The 18,824-nt window shown below is 37.6% G+C and overlaps 1 protein-coding gene across 1 annotated transcript; it reads left to right on the top strand.

The window, feature by feature from the left end:
• Positions 1-1,991: 1,991 nt before the first annotated feature.
• On the top strand, positions 1,992-18,419 carry LOC140228908 (protein O-mannosyl-transferase TMTC3-like). The gene is made up of 17 exons (XM_072309177.1): positions 1,992-2,049; positions 3,367-3,527; positions 3,942-4,160; positions 4,661-4,760; positions 5,140-5,255; positions 5,827-6,041; positions 7,069-7,321; positions 8,066-8,214; positions 9,051-9,134; positions 9,925-10,062; positions 10,641-10,869; positions 11,394-11,549; positions 11,708-11,868; positions 12,444-12,564; positions 13,631-13,732; positions 15,413-15,496; positions 18,177-18,419. Exons 1-17 carry the CDS (start codon positions 1,992-1,994, stop codon positions 18,417-18,419), a joined length of 2,589 nt encoding a protein of 862 aa, XP_072165278.1.
• Positions 18,420-18,824: the final 405 nt, after the last annotated feature.

The raw sequence follows: 18,824 nt of genomic DNA on the forward strand, positions 1-18,824 counted from the left end.
TGAATATTGCAAACATTCTTGTTCGCCCGCTGAAAATCTTCTACGTGCTGGAAACTACCTACCCGCCACAAGCCCGCGTAGCTTGCCCGGAATGGTGTGACACGGCCTTCATAGATGCGGACTCAAGAAATGTATGAAATAAAGTCATCATACTCTTTGCTTGTTCACATTGTGGCAGGGAAATCATGATTAGTAATGAATCAAAATCTTAAGGAGGTCGGATGTTTATGGTTGAATTCAAAGTTAAACTTTTAAATGCCATCATATTAGCATTGTTGCTTTGGAATGTTATGACATGATAAAACATTACAATTACAAGAATAATTTGTTCCACGTTCTGTAGCGATAAAAATTACCATTTTATGTGGGCAACAGGTCCATGCTTAATAGACTTATTACTGATGATATGTGACAAAGTACATACATGTACATGTACATTTAAAGATCCTGAGGTCAAATATATGATAGTATCTAGGTGCATGTGGACAATGTTGTATATTAATTTATTTGTATAATGACACATCTATTCTAATTCTTTTTCAGCATAGCTGTAGGAGATAAAGAAGATAAAACAGACAAGATGACTTCTAAGGGGTTCTAAGTACTTCCTCAAGGTCAAATGAAGGGTTTGGTTGATACATGTAGACTCAGTAGAATCTCATGCTTGTTTGGCTTGTATTGATATCAATGTTCATACCTTTTGTATCATATAATCAATTTTTGAGTAGTCTTGTAAATATTGTAAATAAAATCCCCAAAATTGATAGTTTGTCTTGCACTTTTCCAGTTTTGATTGTCATTGTGAATACAAATACATGTACAGTGGTTCCATGACACTTGCTCCTGAGACAGTTGCTTCCCTTAAATAATTATCCGCACACTAATCCAAACATAAATTCTACCCACAAACCTGTAACCTTTAAACCTAATCAAATCAAACTAAGCCTATATATAAACACACACACACACACACACACACACACACACACACACACACACACACACACACACACACACACACATATATATATATATATATATATATATATATATATATATATATATATATATATATATATACATAGATAGATAGAGAGAGAGAGAGACAGAATTCCACCTTTATAGTAAGTTTCATATGATGTTTGGCTGTGCTATATGCACATACAATATATCAGTAGAAAAATCATCAGCTGTGTACAAATATGTAAAATGTAGAAATGTTTTCCAATTCATTAGATTCATTCATTTTCATTCAGATTCATTTTCAGAGATATTTCAAGCAGGTTTATGTTACAACCTTTTAATATGAGAATAATAAAAAAAAAAGACTTCAATGATCCATATTCTCTTGATGAGTATACAGTTTTAAGTGTATACGGTGTATATAATATACAGTGCACTCCCGTTATAACGAACACAGTTATAACGAAATTCCGGTTACAACGAAGTAAAAATTCTGTCTGCAACATTGTCCACTTTATGTATTTTTATTATTTATTTGTTCGGTCATAACTAAATTTCGATATTCGATACAACGAAAGAAAACTGCTGGTCCTGAGGACTTTGTTATAATGGGAGTATTAATTATTCATTTGACTATTTTTTGCAAAATTTTCATTTCTCTCTTTTCTTTTGTGTGTAGGACAGTATAACAGTCCGTCTCTTTATCTCCCTGTCCGCGGAAAGATGAAGGAACCGCGTGGGGGGGGGGGGTGGCGGGAGGGGGAAAAAAAAAGAGAGAGAGATTACAACAGTGGAAAAAAAATCGAGAGAAAAAAAATCAGAACACCCATGAATTTCGGGGGGGGGGGGGTGGAGCGGAGAGGGTGTAGCCCCTCCTCCTCCCCTCCCTCCGATCCCCCCCCCCCCTCCCCCCCCCCCCGGCCCCTGTGGTGGCCCTGCGGGCCTGCACGCGCCACACCACACACAGCACAACGTTCGGCCACTCGGCGCGCGGCGCGGCGACCACTGAGTGAAAGAGGGAAGAGACCATGCTTGCCTCTCCTCTGACCAAGACGGAGCGATGTCAGTCCAGGTCCAGGATAGGAGGTAATGAAAAAAACCTAGAATGAGTGTTACTCTTGCTCATGGTGTGTGTGTGTGTATGTGTGTGTGTTTAATTCCAGAATATCTGTATTTTACCCTTTTCATGGCCCTCGAACGATGGGAAAATTGTTTTTATTTCGTGTGGTTGGATCCCATTGCGGTGATCTTTATCATAGTCCCACTAATAATGTATTTTGTTGTGATGATCGCTTTCAATGCAGTGCACGTGCAGTGGTGGCGGATTGATTCCATTTATCACTTTTATATTGGATTCATTTTGATTTATCGTCTATATTAAATTTACTGGTACAATTTTTTAACTATTAGTTACAGGTTGCATTTATACCTATTAAATCTCTGTAGGTGTGTATGTGTGTTTCATTTTTGTTTAGGCCTAGGCCCTAGATCTTAATAGCATCTTGCGCTCTCATACTGCTGGTCTGTATAATTTACTTAGTCTGTAACAAGTTACATCAGAGTAGATTTAAGAAGTTTAAGTTGTTTAAAGGAAGGTGTCAAACTAGTAAGGTTAAACTCTTTCAGTCAGAGAGTAGAGAATACTAGAGTACTTGGAATAGCCTTTGTGAAGAAGCTGTTGAGGCAACATCGGTGAACAGCTTCAAGGGCGGTGAGTTGGCGCAGTCGGTAGCACGTCTGCCTCCAACCTGCCTCCGACCCAAGCGACCCGAGTTCGAACCCGAGTCTGGACTGAATGAGCAATTAAATGTTGTGTGTAATCATACCGTCCCCTCTAGCAAGAGGCAAAACACGCTGTCCTTCAGATAGGACATAAAATGGAGGTCCTGTGTGTGAGAGAGTCACAACTCGTGCACGTAAAAGATCCCGCTTCATTCACTCATTGCAAAGAGCGTAGGGTGTTTAACCCTGTGAAATGGTTCTGCCTCACATCCTACAAATTCACAATGAATAAATTCAGTTTATAAATAGTATCCTTATAATTTTCCTTCTATCAGTATACAAAGCAATCTTGCACAGGTGTTTGTTATACTTGTTTTCATTGGTGTCCATCTGTAAAATGTGTTTTATTGTTAGGTAAGCCCAATTTAAGCTTGGCGTTTAGGTCAGCACACCTCATTTAATGTACGTAAATTGTTATTGTAGATTTTCACTGTAATCCATTGGAAGTGAAGGAAATGAATATTAATTTGAATGTCAAACATTTTAAAAACATTTCTTGACAGGACATTGTACAGCATTCTTACCTCCGACAATGTAAATCCTTGACTGATGACATAGAGGAAAGATCTATTCCCACATCTGCAAAGATGTCTGCCATTTCTCGGAATCTCCTGTCTTCAGCCGTGTTGCTGGGTGTGGTTCTGCTCTGCTATTCTAACTCCCTGCAGTGTGGGTTTGTGTTCGACGACAGGTCTGCTGTGATAGAAAACAGAGACCTTCTTCCCGAGACCTCTGTCATTGATCTCTTTTACAATGATTTTTGGGGAACACCAATGCATAAGGTGAGTCATGTTATCTGTAGATGCCTTGTCAACTTCAGGAATGTACTTTAAAAAACCCAAATCACAAGGTGCTTGAGAAAAAAGAACACGTCTTATCTGTTACTTCTTTATTCTCCCGTTATAAAAAATGACAGGTTTTGTTTTATTATTGCAAAATGAATTTGACAATAATGCTTGAATTTCAGTTAGCTGTGTAATAGCATATTAGCAGTAGAATGCCTTTTAATTGATTTCAAAAGGTGCCACATGCAAATTTTAGCAACATTTGGAGTTTACATCAGTCTCTTTCCACTCCTCACCTCTATTTGTAGATTATTTACTGTAGAAAATATTTATGAGAAAACTTTTCCTATTTCTGTCTTGCTTTCTCCATTCCTCTTTCACCCAATATGATCTTTTTTTCTTCATCTACAGGAAAAGAGTCACAAGTCATACCGTCCACTTTGCATCTTGACTTTCCGCCTGAATTATGCTGTTGGTGGGCTTGACCCTTGGGGTTACCACTTGGTCAATGCAGTGCTACACTGGTTGGTATGCATTCTCTTTCTGACAGTCTCCAAGAACATCCTGGATGAGGAGACTAGCCTGAAAGCGTCGCTCCTATTTGCTGTCCATGCTGTCCATACTGAAGCAGTAAGACATATAAAGAAATACAATGATGACAAAACCCGAACTGCTTTGTCTTTTGTGGTCTGATGTGCCTACGACATGCAATTTTTTGGAAATTAATGTGCTGCTTTAATTTTAGAAGATATGAATTTCTGTGTTGCTATTGTTATAAGTTGGTAGGAAGGAAGCTGTTTTTTTTCTTTTTTCGAATAGTGTAAGTAAAAAAGAAAAGAAAAGAAAAGAAATATCATTCATGTGGTAGTAATAATCATATAAGTCATTTAACTGTATTTTTTTCCCCGGAGTACTGAACACTTAGCTTTGTTTGTTTTTGACCCAGTATGAATGCTTATTGAAACAATGGATCTCTGTACATATGATGACAATTTAGCAACAAGAGACCACTTGAGTTTTTGTTATTGGATTTGAGTTGTTGTAACAGAATGTAGCTGTTATTATTTGATGTAGCTGATTGTGTTCATACTGATTGTTGTTTACGTTTTTGTTTGTTTGTTTGTCTTCAGGTAACAGGAGTTGTTGGCCGAGCTGAACTGTTGTCTTCTGTGTTTATGCTGTTTTCATTCATGTCATACATCGTAGCTGCTCACAGCATCAACAAAACAAGTAAGCCTTGAAACATCTTAAATGTGTGATATGATTTAGGACCAAAAAATGGAAACCTGTAAAAAGGCCATAAAAATGCTTCTATTTTGGGCGTGCATTTGTTCTGCGTATATTACTTTGCCACAAATGCTTGATTTCCCATTGTGCAGGCACATGTGTTGAATTTATCAGTCATCAGTGTCTCTCCAATAGTCCATTTAGATTTTTGGTCACATTTAAACAATTCAAAGAGATTTACCTGCATTTGTATTCGTGGGCACTAAGTATGTACAATACCAGACCCAGACAGTAACTGTTTTTCTTTTCTTTTCTTTTCTTTTTTACATTGACTCTTTCTTTTGCTGTTAAATGATATGTTCATTTCATGTATTCTGTCTAGATTGGAATTACATGATATTAACAATGATCCTGGCTGCCATGGCAACACTGTCCAAGGAACAAGGCATCACAGTGGTGGGGATCTGTTGTGTCTATGAGATCTTTTACTTACAAAAGGTTTGTAATCCAGTCTGTCTGTTCTCTTCAACAAAAAGCCACCATCTGTCATATCACGTGGGTTAGTCAAAGTATTATTAGAATGCCTACATTCAACTTTCATTCACTGTGGTAGCCATTTTTGCTGCATCATCATTACCCTGCTGCTCTCACAGTACACCATTTATGGGTAAAGATAATAATGATGATGATGATGATGATGATGATGATGATGATGATGATGATGATGATGATGATGATAATAATAATAATAATAATAATGATAATAATAATAATAATAATAATAATAATAATAATAATAATAATAATAATAATAATAACAATGATAATGATAATGATAATGATAATAATAATAATGATAATAATAATAATAATGATAATAATAATAATAATAATAATAATAATAATAATAATAATGATAATGATAATAATGATAATAATAATAATAACAATAATAACAACAACAACAATAATAATAATAATAATAGTAATAATTTTGCTGATGTTGTCATTAGTATCCACTATCAACCATGGTGTTGTATTATTGCATTCATTCAATCTTATGCTACAGATAAACTGGCTTTCCTTCACACAACTTCAAACCAAGACTGCTACCCCTAAGACTGCCACCCCTAAGATTGCCAAAAAGAAATCACAAGAGACCAACACCCTCAGGGTGTCATTGATGCAGGCAGCCCCCAGACTTGTTTTCTTGATATCTGCCACACTCCTGCTGCTGTGGGCACGCATGAGCATTATGAGAGCTGAGCTTCCTACTTTTACCCAGTGAGTTGTGTTGTCTTTGTTGAATGTGGGAGCATTAACCCGTTGAGGACGAGTCCCGCGTATACTCGGGCAGGTGTCTATGGGAAGTGCGTGTTGTATAGCGAATTCAGTCCGTCCTCGGCGGGTTAATGAGTACTTTGCAATGTGTAATAACTGCATTACTATCATTTCAACTTTCCTATCTTGCCTTAACAGTTACCACCTCAAGGAAAGGCAGTTATGAAGCAAATTTGCAGTATGTGGTATTAAAGCCAATTTCAATAATGTAAGACTGATTTCTTAACCGGAGCAAATGGCTGCAAAGTACATAAAAATATGAAAAAACTTAGATGGCTAGTGCTACTAAAGAGCCCAATTCCCAGTGTTTTCATGTACAGTAGCTATCATGGGGATGATGGATTTTAAAAGATTACTACAGTGGACTCCCGTGAAGCCCTCTTGACTGGCGGTTTTGTTTCATTATATTGAAATTTTGTTATAACCAAAGAAATAAACAATGAAAAACAAAGAGCGGATAATGTTGCAGCCTGCATCTTTACTTTGTTATAATCATGTTTGTTATAACAGGAGTGCACCATATTGCAACACAAGTGAAAAGTTGCTTTGTTGAAGAGGAGCATTTTTTAATCTGTCATATATCTTTCGGATCTTTGAATTAGACCCATAGAAACAATCCACAAGAACTGGTAGAGAGCAGTGCACAATAGCTCTTCTACTTTCTCATCTATTTAATGCTTTATTTTTTATGATGTCCTTTTTGCTATCAGTTTTCACTGTGTTTTATTAAAGATAAAACAATAGCTTTGTGGCTTGATATTATATGATTTTATGATTTAATTTGTATCATTTTACTTGAAGAAGTTGAGTGGTCATATTATGTTTTTTTATCATATTTTATACTTTTATGAGATAATTTGTATCATTTCACTGGAGGAAGTTAACCTTGTCATATAAAAAAAAAAAAAAAAAAAAAAAAAAAAGAATAATACACTTCATGCAGTGATGTGTGGATATTTGCTGTGTATAGGTTTGACAACCCTGCAGCGTCTGCCCGTTTCCCAACTCGGCACTTGACTTTCTGGTACCTCCTGTCTGTCAATGCATGGCTCCTCCTTTCTCCCTACAACCTACTCTGTGATTGGACAATGGGAACCATACCACTTGTTACATCACTTGGTGATCCGCGTAACTTAGCAACTGCATCCCTTGTGTGCTCCATTGGACTCTTGGGCTTTTATGGTCTTTGCAAAAATGGAAAGCTGTCTCAACAGCTTCTCATGGTCAGTTTGGATCCATATATGTGACAGTTCTTGGTATTTGATATAGTTATAGTTTGTGAAGGAGACTCCTTGTCATGTCTGCAACATGTTTCACTGTTTTAATTTCATGATCATTATTTTTTTGGTGAAATAAGACTCATCAAATTAAAGATGACCTGGAAGTGCTATATTTACTCAAAGGAAATAAAAACTACTTCCAGGGAACTTTTTATTTTTCTGTGCCTTACTGAGATAAGATTTGATCTAAACTTGAGTATTAAACTTTGGTGTTAGAGGCCAAAGCCATTGAATAATAATTAAAAAAAAAAAAAAATTGTAGAAACTGGACTGTTCCCTTCTCCCAAAATTATCTCGGTTTCGACAAAATTTTGCGTAAGGATAGGAGAGTTGTTAATGAGACGGAAGTTGTTATACATCCACCATGAATATAAAAAAGATAGTGTCTGCTAAAGAATACCAATAAAATGTAAATTTGAAGAGGTAATAGATTTTTATGTTATTTACAGGAAACAATGTTTTTCATGCTATTGATCTGGAAGCAATTATATAACCTGCATGTGCATGCATATTGAAAGATGCCATTTTTTTTTTTTTGTGCATGTTTTGAAAAGTAAGTTATTTTTTTCCTTGTTTATTTTAAAGCCATGACTTCTTTTTCTGGTGATTTCTCACAGGTTTGCCGGAGCTCCAGATTCAAGTGCTTGTTTATTGTTGTTGTTTCTTTTATTGCTTTGTGACCTGCAGGCCCTGTCTTTTCTTATTCTGCCCTTCTTGCCAGCCAGCAATCTCTTCTTTCCTGTCGGCTTTGTTGTGGCCGAGAGAGTCCTCTATGCACCTAGCATGGGCTTCTGTCTGCTGGTTGCCATGGGGATGGAGAGACTGAATAAAAACAGGTGTGCCTCACAGTTTGGAATTATCTGTACAAATAAGATAAAATTAAACTTCAGTCACTTTAAAGATGTTTTATCATAGCGATTTTGAATATTTGATTACTTGTGCCATGTGTCGTTAGTCACCAGATGAAGTCATTATTTTTTGTTTTTGTGTGATACATAAAATAGTCGAAACTCATTGAACAGGTAATGAAAATTGATAAGCCTACTAGTATCTGTTATCAATGCCGACAGGGTATATCAGCAGTGTAGTTCTCACTTAAGAGAGAACGGGCAATTACTTACTTCTCCAAACAGTTGTACAGATGAGAAGGTTTGCTGATAATCAATTCTTAGCAATTGTCTTCACTGAGATATTTCAGCTGAAAATGATAAAGTATCTGTGGACCTCGTAAAAACGAATTCAACAACAAAGAATTTGTATTATTTGTGTTGTTGTTGCTGATATTAATGTAACAAAACTTGGATGACTGCTTGTGTTATTAAATTCATGTGATCTGTGTAATTCTTAGCTTTGGTGCAGCCTTCCTTTTCTTTGTACAATTTAAACATCCAATACAAAGTGGTTTTGTGTATGCATTTGTGATGATGCATTAACGATGTGATGCATTCCACTACTTGCTCTATTTAGTGTATTCTCATTAATGAGAGTTATCAATTCTGGTGGGAATAGAAATCTGTGTTGTGATATGTCTTATATTACAATTTGTATTGTATCAGAGATATGAAGGACCGTTTGTTTAAAGAATATCAAAGATGCTGACTGTTTGTCACTCAAGTGACATGTTATTTCTTTCTTTCCCTGGTACTTCATTTTTCCCCTCTGGTGCCCATAGCACAGTAAAATGGATCTCTGGAGTCTGTTTTGCGCTGTTGCTTCTTCTGCATGCTGGGAGAACTGTCAGAAGAAATGAAGACTGGTAATTCATTATATGTTATCGTATAAGAGAAAAAGAGAGGTGAATCTTGTGTGGCACTGAACTAGATTGGGGGAAGAAGCAATTCGTTATAATATGTGAGTACTTTTGTCTACTGGGGAAGCTGCAGTGGGCAAAGCTGCTTAGTTGTCAAAATTATGCATGACATATCTATTGGGATAAAAAAGAAAATTTAACATTAACATACGTAGAATCTGACTTCAAAGATTCATTCTTCACCTGTGGTCTATGTTAAAGGAAAAGGCCAACCTATTGCAGAGCAAGAGTTATCTTCTTTCAGATTTGAGTTTTCACAATACAAATAAAAATGTTGTCTCCTACTGTATTGATATTTTGGATTAATGAAATCAAACAAGTTCCATGGCGACCTGTCCATCAACCAATTGGAATCATATTTTCAGTTTTGTGGTAGTAAATTACCTGTAATGCAGCAGTATCAATACCAACTTCATTTGTCCAAGTTTTATTGTCTTCACCTTTTTGACAGTACAGTCTATAACTGCTACTCAGTTGAGTGGTGTGTGATTTTAGGAGAAATGTAGTTCAGTTTCAATATCAAATTAGTCTTACTTTGTTGCTTTGTGACTGTGTTTTTCAAATATGATACTTATCTATTCAGCTTCATTAAACACACAGATTTGATCGGAGCTAAATGTTTTGTTTTTGTTTAATAGAATAGAGAATGACATGTCATGTGAAAACAGAATTTATGTTGCAGGGCTTCATGAAGGAGTGAGATATCTCTGATTTTCTATCTTTGTAATCCTTGTAGGAAAGACGAGTACAGCATATTCTTGTCAGCACTGAAAGTGACCCAGAGCAATGCCAAGGCATGGAACAATGTTGGACATGCACTGGAGAAGCAGGACAGGTGGAATGAGGCATTCCAGTACTTCAACAAAGCAGCAACGTGAGCCATAGTTCTATCTTACTCTAGAAGAAGCTTGGATGTTTTTCCGTTCTTTAGTATAAAAAAAAAACAAAAAAAAACATGCAGACATTCTTTATGAGTGAATAAGTTTAAGCCATTCTGTTAATTACAATGCAATGGCTGAATGAGATTTTGTCTAATGTGAAATCTGTTTTAAGGGACTTTTACCCCAATAATTTAAGGAAAATACAGTGAGGTAGTGCAAGATTTGTTGTACTGCTGTTCCTTGCAGGAATAATTCACAGAATAATGAGAACCTGTTTGGGCAAAAACGTAGTGACTCAAAGTCATGTCCTTTATTTTGTTAACAAAACAAGTCTTTAAATCACATTTATGAGTGATTGCACAGTGGGCTGTTCACTCCTCCAGTACCAAACCACATCAACCAGGCTGCAAAATCATTAAAGCCAATGCTGATCAAATGATCAAATGATCTTTGACAAATCCAGTATGAAAATATGTTTCAGTCCAGCATTCTTTGACATGCACACCAAGCTCAAGATGTGAAGAATGGCGCCATCAAGAAAGTGGTCCATATTTTATTTCAACCTTCCTAGAATCCAGCCTAATGACATCGGATCTTGGATGAACATCGGCAGAGCACATCGTCAGCTGGGCAGACCCAGTGAGGCGGAGGCGGCCTACCGACGTGCCATGAAGCTGATGCCGCAGCCGATTCCGGGGCAGCGGTACTCCACCAAGATTGACCCCAACCATCTCAACGTCTATCTCAATTTGGCCAATCTCCTCAAGCGCGATGAAAGCAGGCTGAAAGAAGCGGAGGAGGTGACTTAATTCCTGTCTAATTTGCTCTTCATGCCATGACGGCTGGCTATGCTAAAATCCAGGGATAATCTTGAAAAATGCTGTCTGGAAAGGAGACTTGTGTTTGCTTTTCAATCAATGGTTTTTGGGAGTTTTTTTTTTAAGACTTATGTGGCTCATTCAAGTTATTTATTATTTGTAATGCTTGAAGTTATGATGCTTATCACTTAATAAGCTGGCACAACGAATACATCAAATATGAATTAATGTATTACATTTGCTTGTTTTAAGGATGCAGTTGTAGTGGTCATATCAAGTATTTTGACTGTATAAATTTTAATTGTTTGTGCATGTAGTTTGTGTTTAGTAGTCCTATTTCTTAAAATACATTGAAAATTGTGTCATTTTGTCAGTAACTTTTAAGAGGGGCAGCCTTAGCTGATTCAGGTGCCAAAATGCTGGACCAAATGTCAAAGCTTTGAAAATTTGGTTTTATGTTTCTTAATTTTGTGAATACTGCACTCTTTCCCACATGCTCTGCTCAGCTGTACCTGAAGGCTATACGCATGAGGCCAGACTTTGTAGATGCATACATCAACCAGGGCGAGATCCTGATGAAGCGGGGGAAGCTGGAGGAGGCAGAGTCCCTGTACCTGCAAGCAGTCAAGCTGGAGCCACACAATGCCAACATACACTACAATGTAAGTCATGTGACACATGCCCAGCAGGATACAAATGTTGGATGTCTTTACTTTCATGGTATAGATTTGACAAGACTTTGCAGAATGGTATTGATTTGAAACATGTGATTAAATGACTACAGCTTGTTCCCTCTGTCTTTCATCACCATTTTTCACAGCTGGGCATTGTAGCCATGAGAAAGAACCAGAAGCCAAAGGCGCTCAAACACTTTGACCGAGCTGTCGCCCTGGATCCCAAGCACAAGATGGCGCTCTACAACTCTGCCCTCTATATTCAGGAATCTGGCAACGAAGAACGCAGATCAGATGCAATTAAAAGGTGAACATTATTTTTCACTCTCATTTTTTTTTTTTTTTGGGGGGGGAGGATAAGTTAGATCTTCGGTGATGTGGGGTTTTTCCCCCCTTGGAATCAAAGGGTTGATGCTCCACTCAATATATGAGACAGTTTTCCTAACCCTCTCTATGCCAGGGACTTTGGACGGTAACATATTAACTTTTTAGCTCCGTTTTCAGATCGAAGTCATCATTCTTTGGATAACTTCATTCAATACTTTCATCTCTCACCTATGGAAGAGGAGAACTATGGGATACTTCACACTGATCTCATCATATTGGAACTGATACGCTGATATCAGATCATGGGGAATGTAGATCAGTAAGTTTGGACTTCCCTTGTTCTGTAAGTAAAGTCACTCTACAGGCAGGAAGAAAGGATGCAAGATATGTTTTTGCTTGACTTTGGATGACCTTTTCAAATGTACTAGGGTAGTCAGATATTTTAATCAGGAATTTTTGCAAGAACAGCTGTGATTGAGAAGACAGTGATTTAAAAGAAAAAATGTTTTGCTGTTATGATACTGATATGAATTTCTGTCACGATTGCCATCCTAGGTTGCAGAAGGTGGTAGAACTTGACCCGGAGAGTGAGCTGAGCTACTCTACCTTGGGTATGCTGGCGATGGATGATAACAACAATCTGGAGGCCATCGAGTACTACATCAAAGCCCTGGAGGTGGGATTTCATGCTATATTCCTGGAGATTAGATAGAATGTGACAGTGAAACAAGTAAAGCCAATTGGAAAACCATCATAAAGTCCTTCAGGACAACCACCTACATTTGGCAGTCTGTCTGTTCCCTCAGCATCAAAATTGATCTCCTTCAAAGACCACCCTTCCCCTGTTTATGCTGTGCACAATTAAGTGGGGAATACAAAAGAGTTGAATAAATGAAAGAAAAAAAGGCACCATTGCCTCGTTCTAATGTTTTGAAGTTTCATTTCTTTCAAGATTCTGAACCTTTAAAATAATAATCTGTCTTTAAGTAGCCCCTTGAAAGTCCTTGAATATCAATTTTTCAATCTTATAGGAACCCATGAGATATTGAAGGGATCGTATAGTTTTGGTTGAGACCTAATTTCAGGTTTCTAACATTTTTTAGTGAGATAATGAGAAACCCTTTTATGAAATATGAAAGAGCATGTAATTCTATGAGGAATTCAACATTGACTTGATGAAAATTGGTTTGGAAATGGCTGAGATATCCAAAAAAGAGCAATTTTAAAAAGTATGGGACTCACACTCTATTACGATCACTTTGTTTTACTTTGTTTTTGGATGTTTCAGTCATTCCAATCCCGATTCTCATCAAATAAACTTTGAATTCCTCTTAAAATGGTATGCTCTGTACTATATCATAAGTGTTTTCTTGGTATCTTGCAAAAAGTTATTAAAAAGCCCAATTCTCATCTTCACCAATACTGTACTATCCCTTTAAGTACATGTATCCATTTGCCCTAAATGATAGTAGGTGATTCATGATATTGTGAAGACTAGTCGGTGATGAAAGCAACCTTCCATTGTTTTCAAAGAGAGAAAACAAGCTTAAGCAAATAATTAGAGATAATGCATCAACCGTAAAATATGCACACTGAGGTATTTGGCAGCATTGCATGGCTGATCATACTGTATGAAGATAATCCATTGTCAGGAATGCTGTTCTCCTGTTATTGATGTCATTCAAAAGCAAATATTTGTCAGTAAGTTATATATCTTTATGCTTTGAATTGATCCCTTTTAGCTGAACCCATCATCTCGCTATGCCCTGTTCAACCTGGCCCTGATTTATTCTGAAGAGAAGCAGCCCTTGCAGGCAAAGCCTTACCTGGAAACTCTCCTCAAGGTAAGAATTTGTCACCAGGCCTCAAGGAAAGGCCGAGACCTCACCAGTGCTGGCAAATAAAAAGGGCCTTGTTATCCCCACACTACATGAGGAAATGAGTTACCATATAGGCCTACTGGAGAATGGGAATAGACAGGGCAATTCAAAAACTCTGAATTTGGATTTCCATACATGCACAGATTGGGCTTATTAAATCAGATGACAGTTCATATAGGTGAAGGAAAACCCAGATCGCAATAATGTGTACTGTCATAATAGAAGCTTATTGGATACTCAGTATATCAAGAGTAATAATTGTTTGTTTGTTTGTTTGTTTTGCTCTTATGTAATCTGACAGAGATCTTAGCTGATAAAAACAGCAGTATCTTAACCCGCTCTCTTTATCTCTGCAGATTTATACAGTATTCATCACATAATCGGGACAGGTTGGGAGTAGCAAACACGGCCCCTTTAAGCGGGGTGCCCGATTTCGCGATGAGCACTCACCATACACTAACGGCATACGACATGTACATGTAGTGCACACACACACACACACACACGCACACATGCATACTGACGTGCTGTACATGTACATGAATACACAACCACACTACCCCTCGGCGCGACCCTCTAGCTCATTCACAACTGAGGAAGATTGTGACGTACACACAGATCACAGTGTATTGAAAGTTGAAACACTCAGAGACGAGGAATTTGGACTTTGCCCTCAAAGTGTATGACTGAGATTAAACAACATACACAGCCTTAGCTGTGTGAGCGAGGCATGTTTTTTATTGGATGTGAGTAGGAATTGCAAGCGAGCACATGGCTTTGCTTATGTAAGGGAGAAGGATGTTCGCGAAAGCATGTGTTTCGCAATGGCATGGATGCTTATACACGGCGCTTTCGTGGCTATGCATGTACGTGTACTGGATGGACGGAGGTCAAAACACCAGTCCGAAGCTTGCTTTGTAAGTCGATGTAAACGACAACTGATAGGGAATCTTTGAAATATTGTTGTGGTATTTTGGTAGATTTTTTTTGTGTAAAATATCAACAAAATCAAAGATCGCTTGAAGAAAAATTGTCCTGTTTATCAGAGGTCCCCGCCCGATTATCCAATAAAAATAACAAGCATTGGAAATGTTTCTGGGAAGTGTATGTCATTTAAGCGAGGTTCCCGATTATCAGATGCCCGATTATGCGATGAATACTGTAATAGCAAAGGGCCATAGTGGAGAGTTATCTAGATTTTTTAAATTTCTCCTTTATGTTTTTCTCCTTTTTTGTATTGAAAATACTGAGCCATTGAAAAGATTCAGTGGTGTTAAGTGATGGTAGAAATGTGACCTGCAGTTTGACCAGAAACCATGGTAACACTGCTACAGTAAGCATTTTGTTAACTCAAGTTTCTTGTGACTGTTATGGTATTTGTTTGGGAAGGGATGTGGTATTCTCATGCCAACATAGGCATAATTACGTATAACGTGTACCGTATTCTGTATGTTTCAAATATCTGTATCTGCAAGATGTGGAATTTATCTCAGTAGGGTAGAAATTTGATAATATGTATTTGAGATAGATATAAACTGGATGGAAGAGATATTGAGAGATCCAATACTTTGTGTTGTTTTTATTTGAACGGTATGTTTGGATTCATGTTAATTTCCCTGATATCTTCTCTCCCCCCAATCCTAGTACCACCCCAACCACACAAAGAGCATGCTTCTTCTTGGAGACATTTATCTCAACGTGATGCAGGACATCCTGTCTTCTGAGGAGGTAAGGCCACGTTGGCAAATTGGTTCCATGGCACTCTAGCATAGGGCTGGTGAAATAGCATGAAGATGTTACTATTGCCTTGATATCAGACTTAAAATGGATTTTCGATTATCTTGACATTTTGCATGCATTGATTTGCTCAGCATGTTTGGGCACATTAGATTTCATATGGTAACCACTTAGAAGTATCCTTGTGTTGCATATATAGGTAATATCTTTCAAAACTTTGATTAGTGCTTGCAGAGCATTCAAGTTTTAGATCTCGCTTCAGAATCTGGATGACAACGTCGGGTCTTTTTCTCTGAGGTGAATACAATATTCTTTAGAAAAAATACTTTATTCAGATTTTATGTAACAAATGTCTTGTCTGTTAATGCCATAGTATGGGTTACAGTGGTGTCCTGTCTGTGAATTTCAGTCTTGTACCCATCCTCAACTGGGTTCACAATGTCGTAAGTTATACAATAAACTAGAATCTATTTTAGCCAAGACTCCAGGTTTTGCTTCAAAAGCAACTATGATGTGCATTTAGTGCTTCACTTTTTCATTTCTTAACCAAAATGCAGCATGGCAGAAGACTGACAAGTTTCTTTTGTCACTTAGAGGAGTGACACACGAGAGAAGATTAGTCATTGAACAATGATTCCTGTGAAAAAAAAGATAACTCAAATTTTGTTTAAGGACATGTGTAACCAAACTAGAGGCACAAATTCAAATTACAATTACAATCATGAATTCATATTCTAATCTTGTGAATTCTAGTGAAGAAATCACTTAAATCACAGAACAGATTCTCATATGTAGAGCTTAACCTCTAAAGCATGACTTGGGAGATTGAACTTACATGCCCTTCTAACCCAATTTCAAAGCATGTGCTAAACATGCAAGTTTGATTGACATGGCACAAAGGATTAGGCTGTACCTCCTTTTCTAAGAATTCACTTTTAAATCACAGCATCAAAGGTACTGTATGTGTTTAATCTGATAATTCTATTAATGAATGGCAATTATCAATTTTTCTCATGTGTGACTACTCTTAGGTAACTAGAAAGCAAATCACTGAAATCTGTATGCCCCTGAGAGCGAGTGTGAAACGTATTCATTTGTTGCAAAAGAAAGCTATTCGTATTATAACCCACTCACACTATTTGTCACAAACTTTTGCAATACAGTATTCATCGCATAATCGAGCATCTGATAATCGGGTACCTCGCTTAAATGACATACGCTTCCCAGAAACATTTCCAATGCACGTTATTTTCACTGGATAATCGGGCGGGGACCTCTGATAAACGGGACAATTTTTCTTCAAGCGATCTTTGATTTTGTTGATATTTTACACAAAAAAATCTACAAAAATACCACAACAATATTTCAAAGATTCCCTATCAGTTTTCGTTTACATCAAACTTACAAAGCAAGCTTCGGACTGGTGTGTTTTGACCGCCGTCCATCCAGTACACGTACATTTCAGCTCGCTGCCCGCCTTCGCTTTTCTGTACATGTGTATATATGGCGAGCCAGATCGCTACAACACATGTACAGTGCAGTGATCGCGGCAAGTAAACAATCAAGCCGTGATGATTGAATGATTGAAGGACTTTTCATTAACGTTCCCACATCAGTTCTGGGTAATCATTTCCCATGGTTGTGGATATGTATTTATACAGAACGCCCTACGTGTCCAAGAATTCTACGAATGTTTAAGAAAGTGCTAGCTTTTAATCCACATATTTTGTGTTCGAAGAGAGGCGACAGAAGAAGAACCCGGTTGCGATTACTCTACATCATTGCGAGAATGCAGGGACAGCTAGAGGGTCGCGCCAAGGGGTAGCGTGGTTGTGTATTCATGTACATGTACAGTACGTCAGTATGAATGTGTGTGTGTGTGTGTGTGCACTACATAATGTACATGTCGTATGCCGTTAGTGTATGGGGAGTGCTCATCGCGAAATCGGGCACCCCGCTTAAAGGGGCCGTGTTTGCTACTCCCAACCTGTCCCGATTATGCGATGATTACTGTATTACCAATTCAAGATATAATCTGCTTCCAAACAGGAATTTGTATGCAACAGTAGTTATTTGGTGCATTACCAGCCCCCTTACAACAGTGTTTTCATCTCAACAGCAGTATTCATTCTTATAATACAAGAAACCAACAAAATGTTCATCCTCCCCTCTACCGAACCGAATTAGCCAAGTTAACATTTTTTTTTTTTTATCAAGGTCCCATTTTGTTTGAATTTTGTTGAATACCTTACCAAAGGAACTAAAAAACTGCAAATCATTACAGCATTTCAGAAACAGCTTTAGACACACTTTCCGTATTTAATAGCAGCATAGTTTTGTATATTCTGCCAGCATTTTACTTTTGCTTTTTTCCTTCTTCAGCCTGCTTTTATTGTGTACCATTTGTGTTCTATATATTTTGTACCTATATGTTTTAAGTTGAGAAAGTCTTATATTTATTTCGGGACCTATTCCCAACAAGCCTGGAAGGCTTTAATTGGTCCCCCACAATGAATATGTTTATACTCTTGACTTGAAAATGTAATGATTGTTGTTTTTAATGTGGAAATAAATGAAATGAAATGAAATGTGTCCTTCCTCTCACTGATCAGTGCTGAGTGTAGCTGTCAGTAATACGTGCTGTGAACACTATGATGTGATTGACTTGTAGATGTTCAGGCGAATTGTGGAGCTTGAGCCCTCCAATGTCCAGGCAAGGCACAACCTGTGTGTGGTTCTTGTTCGGCGTGGCGAGCTGGAGCAGGCAGAAGAGTGCTTGGTGAGTGTCCTTCAGTTTGCGCCCAATGCAGACTTTGCAAAGAGCAACCTGGAAATCCTCTGGCAGCAACTGCAGGCAAAGAGAGCGGGAGCAGATAAGGAGCAGCATAATAATGGCGACAAACCAGGAAGGTGATAGGAAATATATATATATTATCATTAAATTTGTAATAGAATTATGTATTCATAACTCATGCCAAGTCTTCCAGTACTGAAGGTAAATGTTTAACATCTGCTTTTTTGCTGTTCATGCACAGATGTCGATAAACTCGGTAGGTCAATGAAAAAAGTCGAATCAGCAGTTGAAAATTACTTTGTTTTAATTCTCGGGGCTCTTTGTATTCATACTGCACTGCACTTCATGTGCAAATGATGAGAAGGCTGTTATCACATAGTGTTTGTTTCTCTGGGCTATAGTGGCTCACTTGGAATGGTGATAAAGAGCTTACATAATTATAACAATGAAGTATTCCAGTGATCCCAAAGTTCAACTTGTGTTCAACTTTCTGTCGTATATGTGTGCATCTATATAGATGTTGTT

This window comes from Diadema setosum, chromosome 5 (genome assembly GCF_964275005.1).
Source record: "Diadema setosum chromosome 5, eeDiaSeto1, whole genome shotgun sequence".
NCBI classification, from domain to species: domain Eukaryota; kingdom Metazoa; phylum Echinodermata; class Echinoidea; order Diadematoida; family Diadematidae; genus Diadema; species Diadema setosum.

Bases quoted from the DNA above. Each gene is read 5' to 3' on its own strand.
- LOC140228908 (XM_072309177.1), top strand. From the start codon at position 1,992: ATGCTTGCCTCTCCTCTGACCAAGACGGAGCGATGTCAGTCCAGGTCC. The intron at 9,135-9,924 runs GTAATTCATTAT...TAATCCTTGTAG, and splicing joins GTCAGAAGAAATGAAGACTG to GAAAGACGAGTACAGCATAT. The intron at 10,870-11,393 runs GTGACTTAATTC...TGCTCTGCTCAG, and splicing joins GGCTGAAAGAAGCGGAGGAG to CTGTACCTGAAGGCTATACG.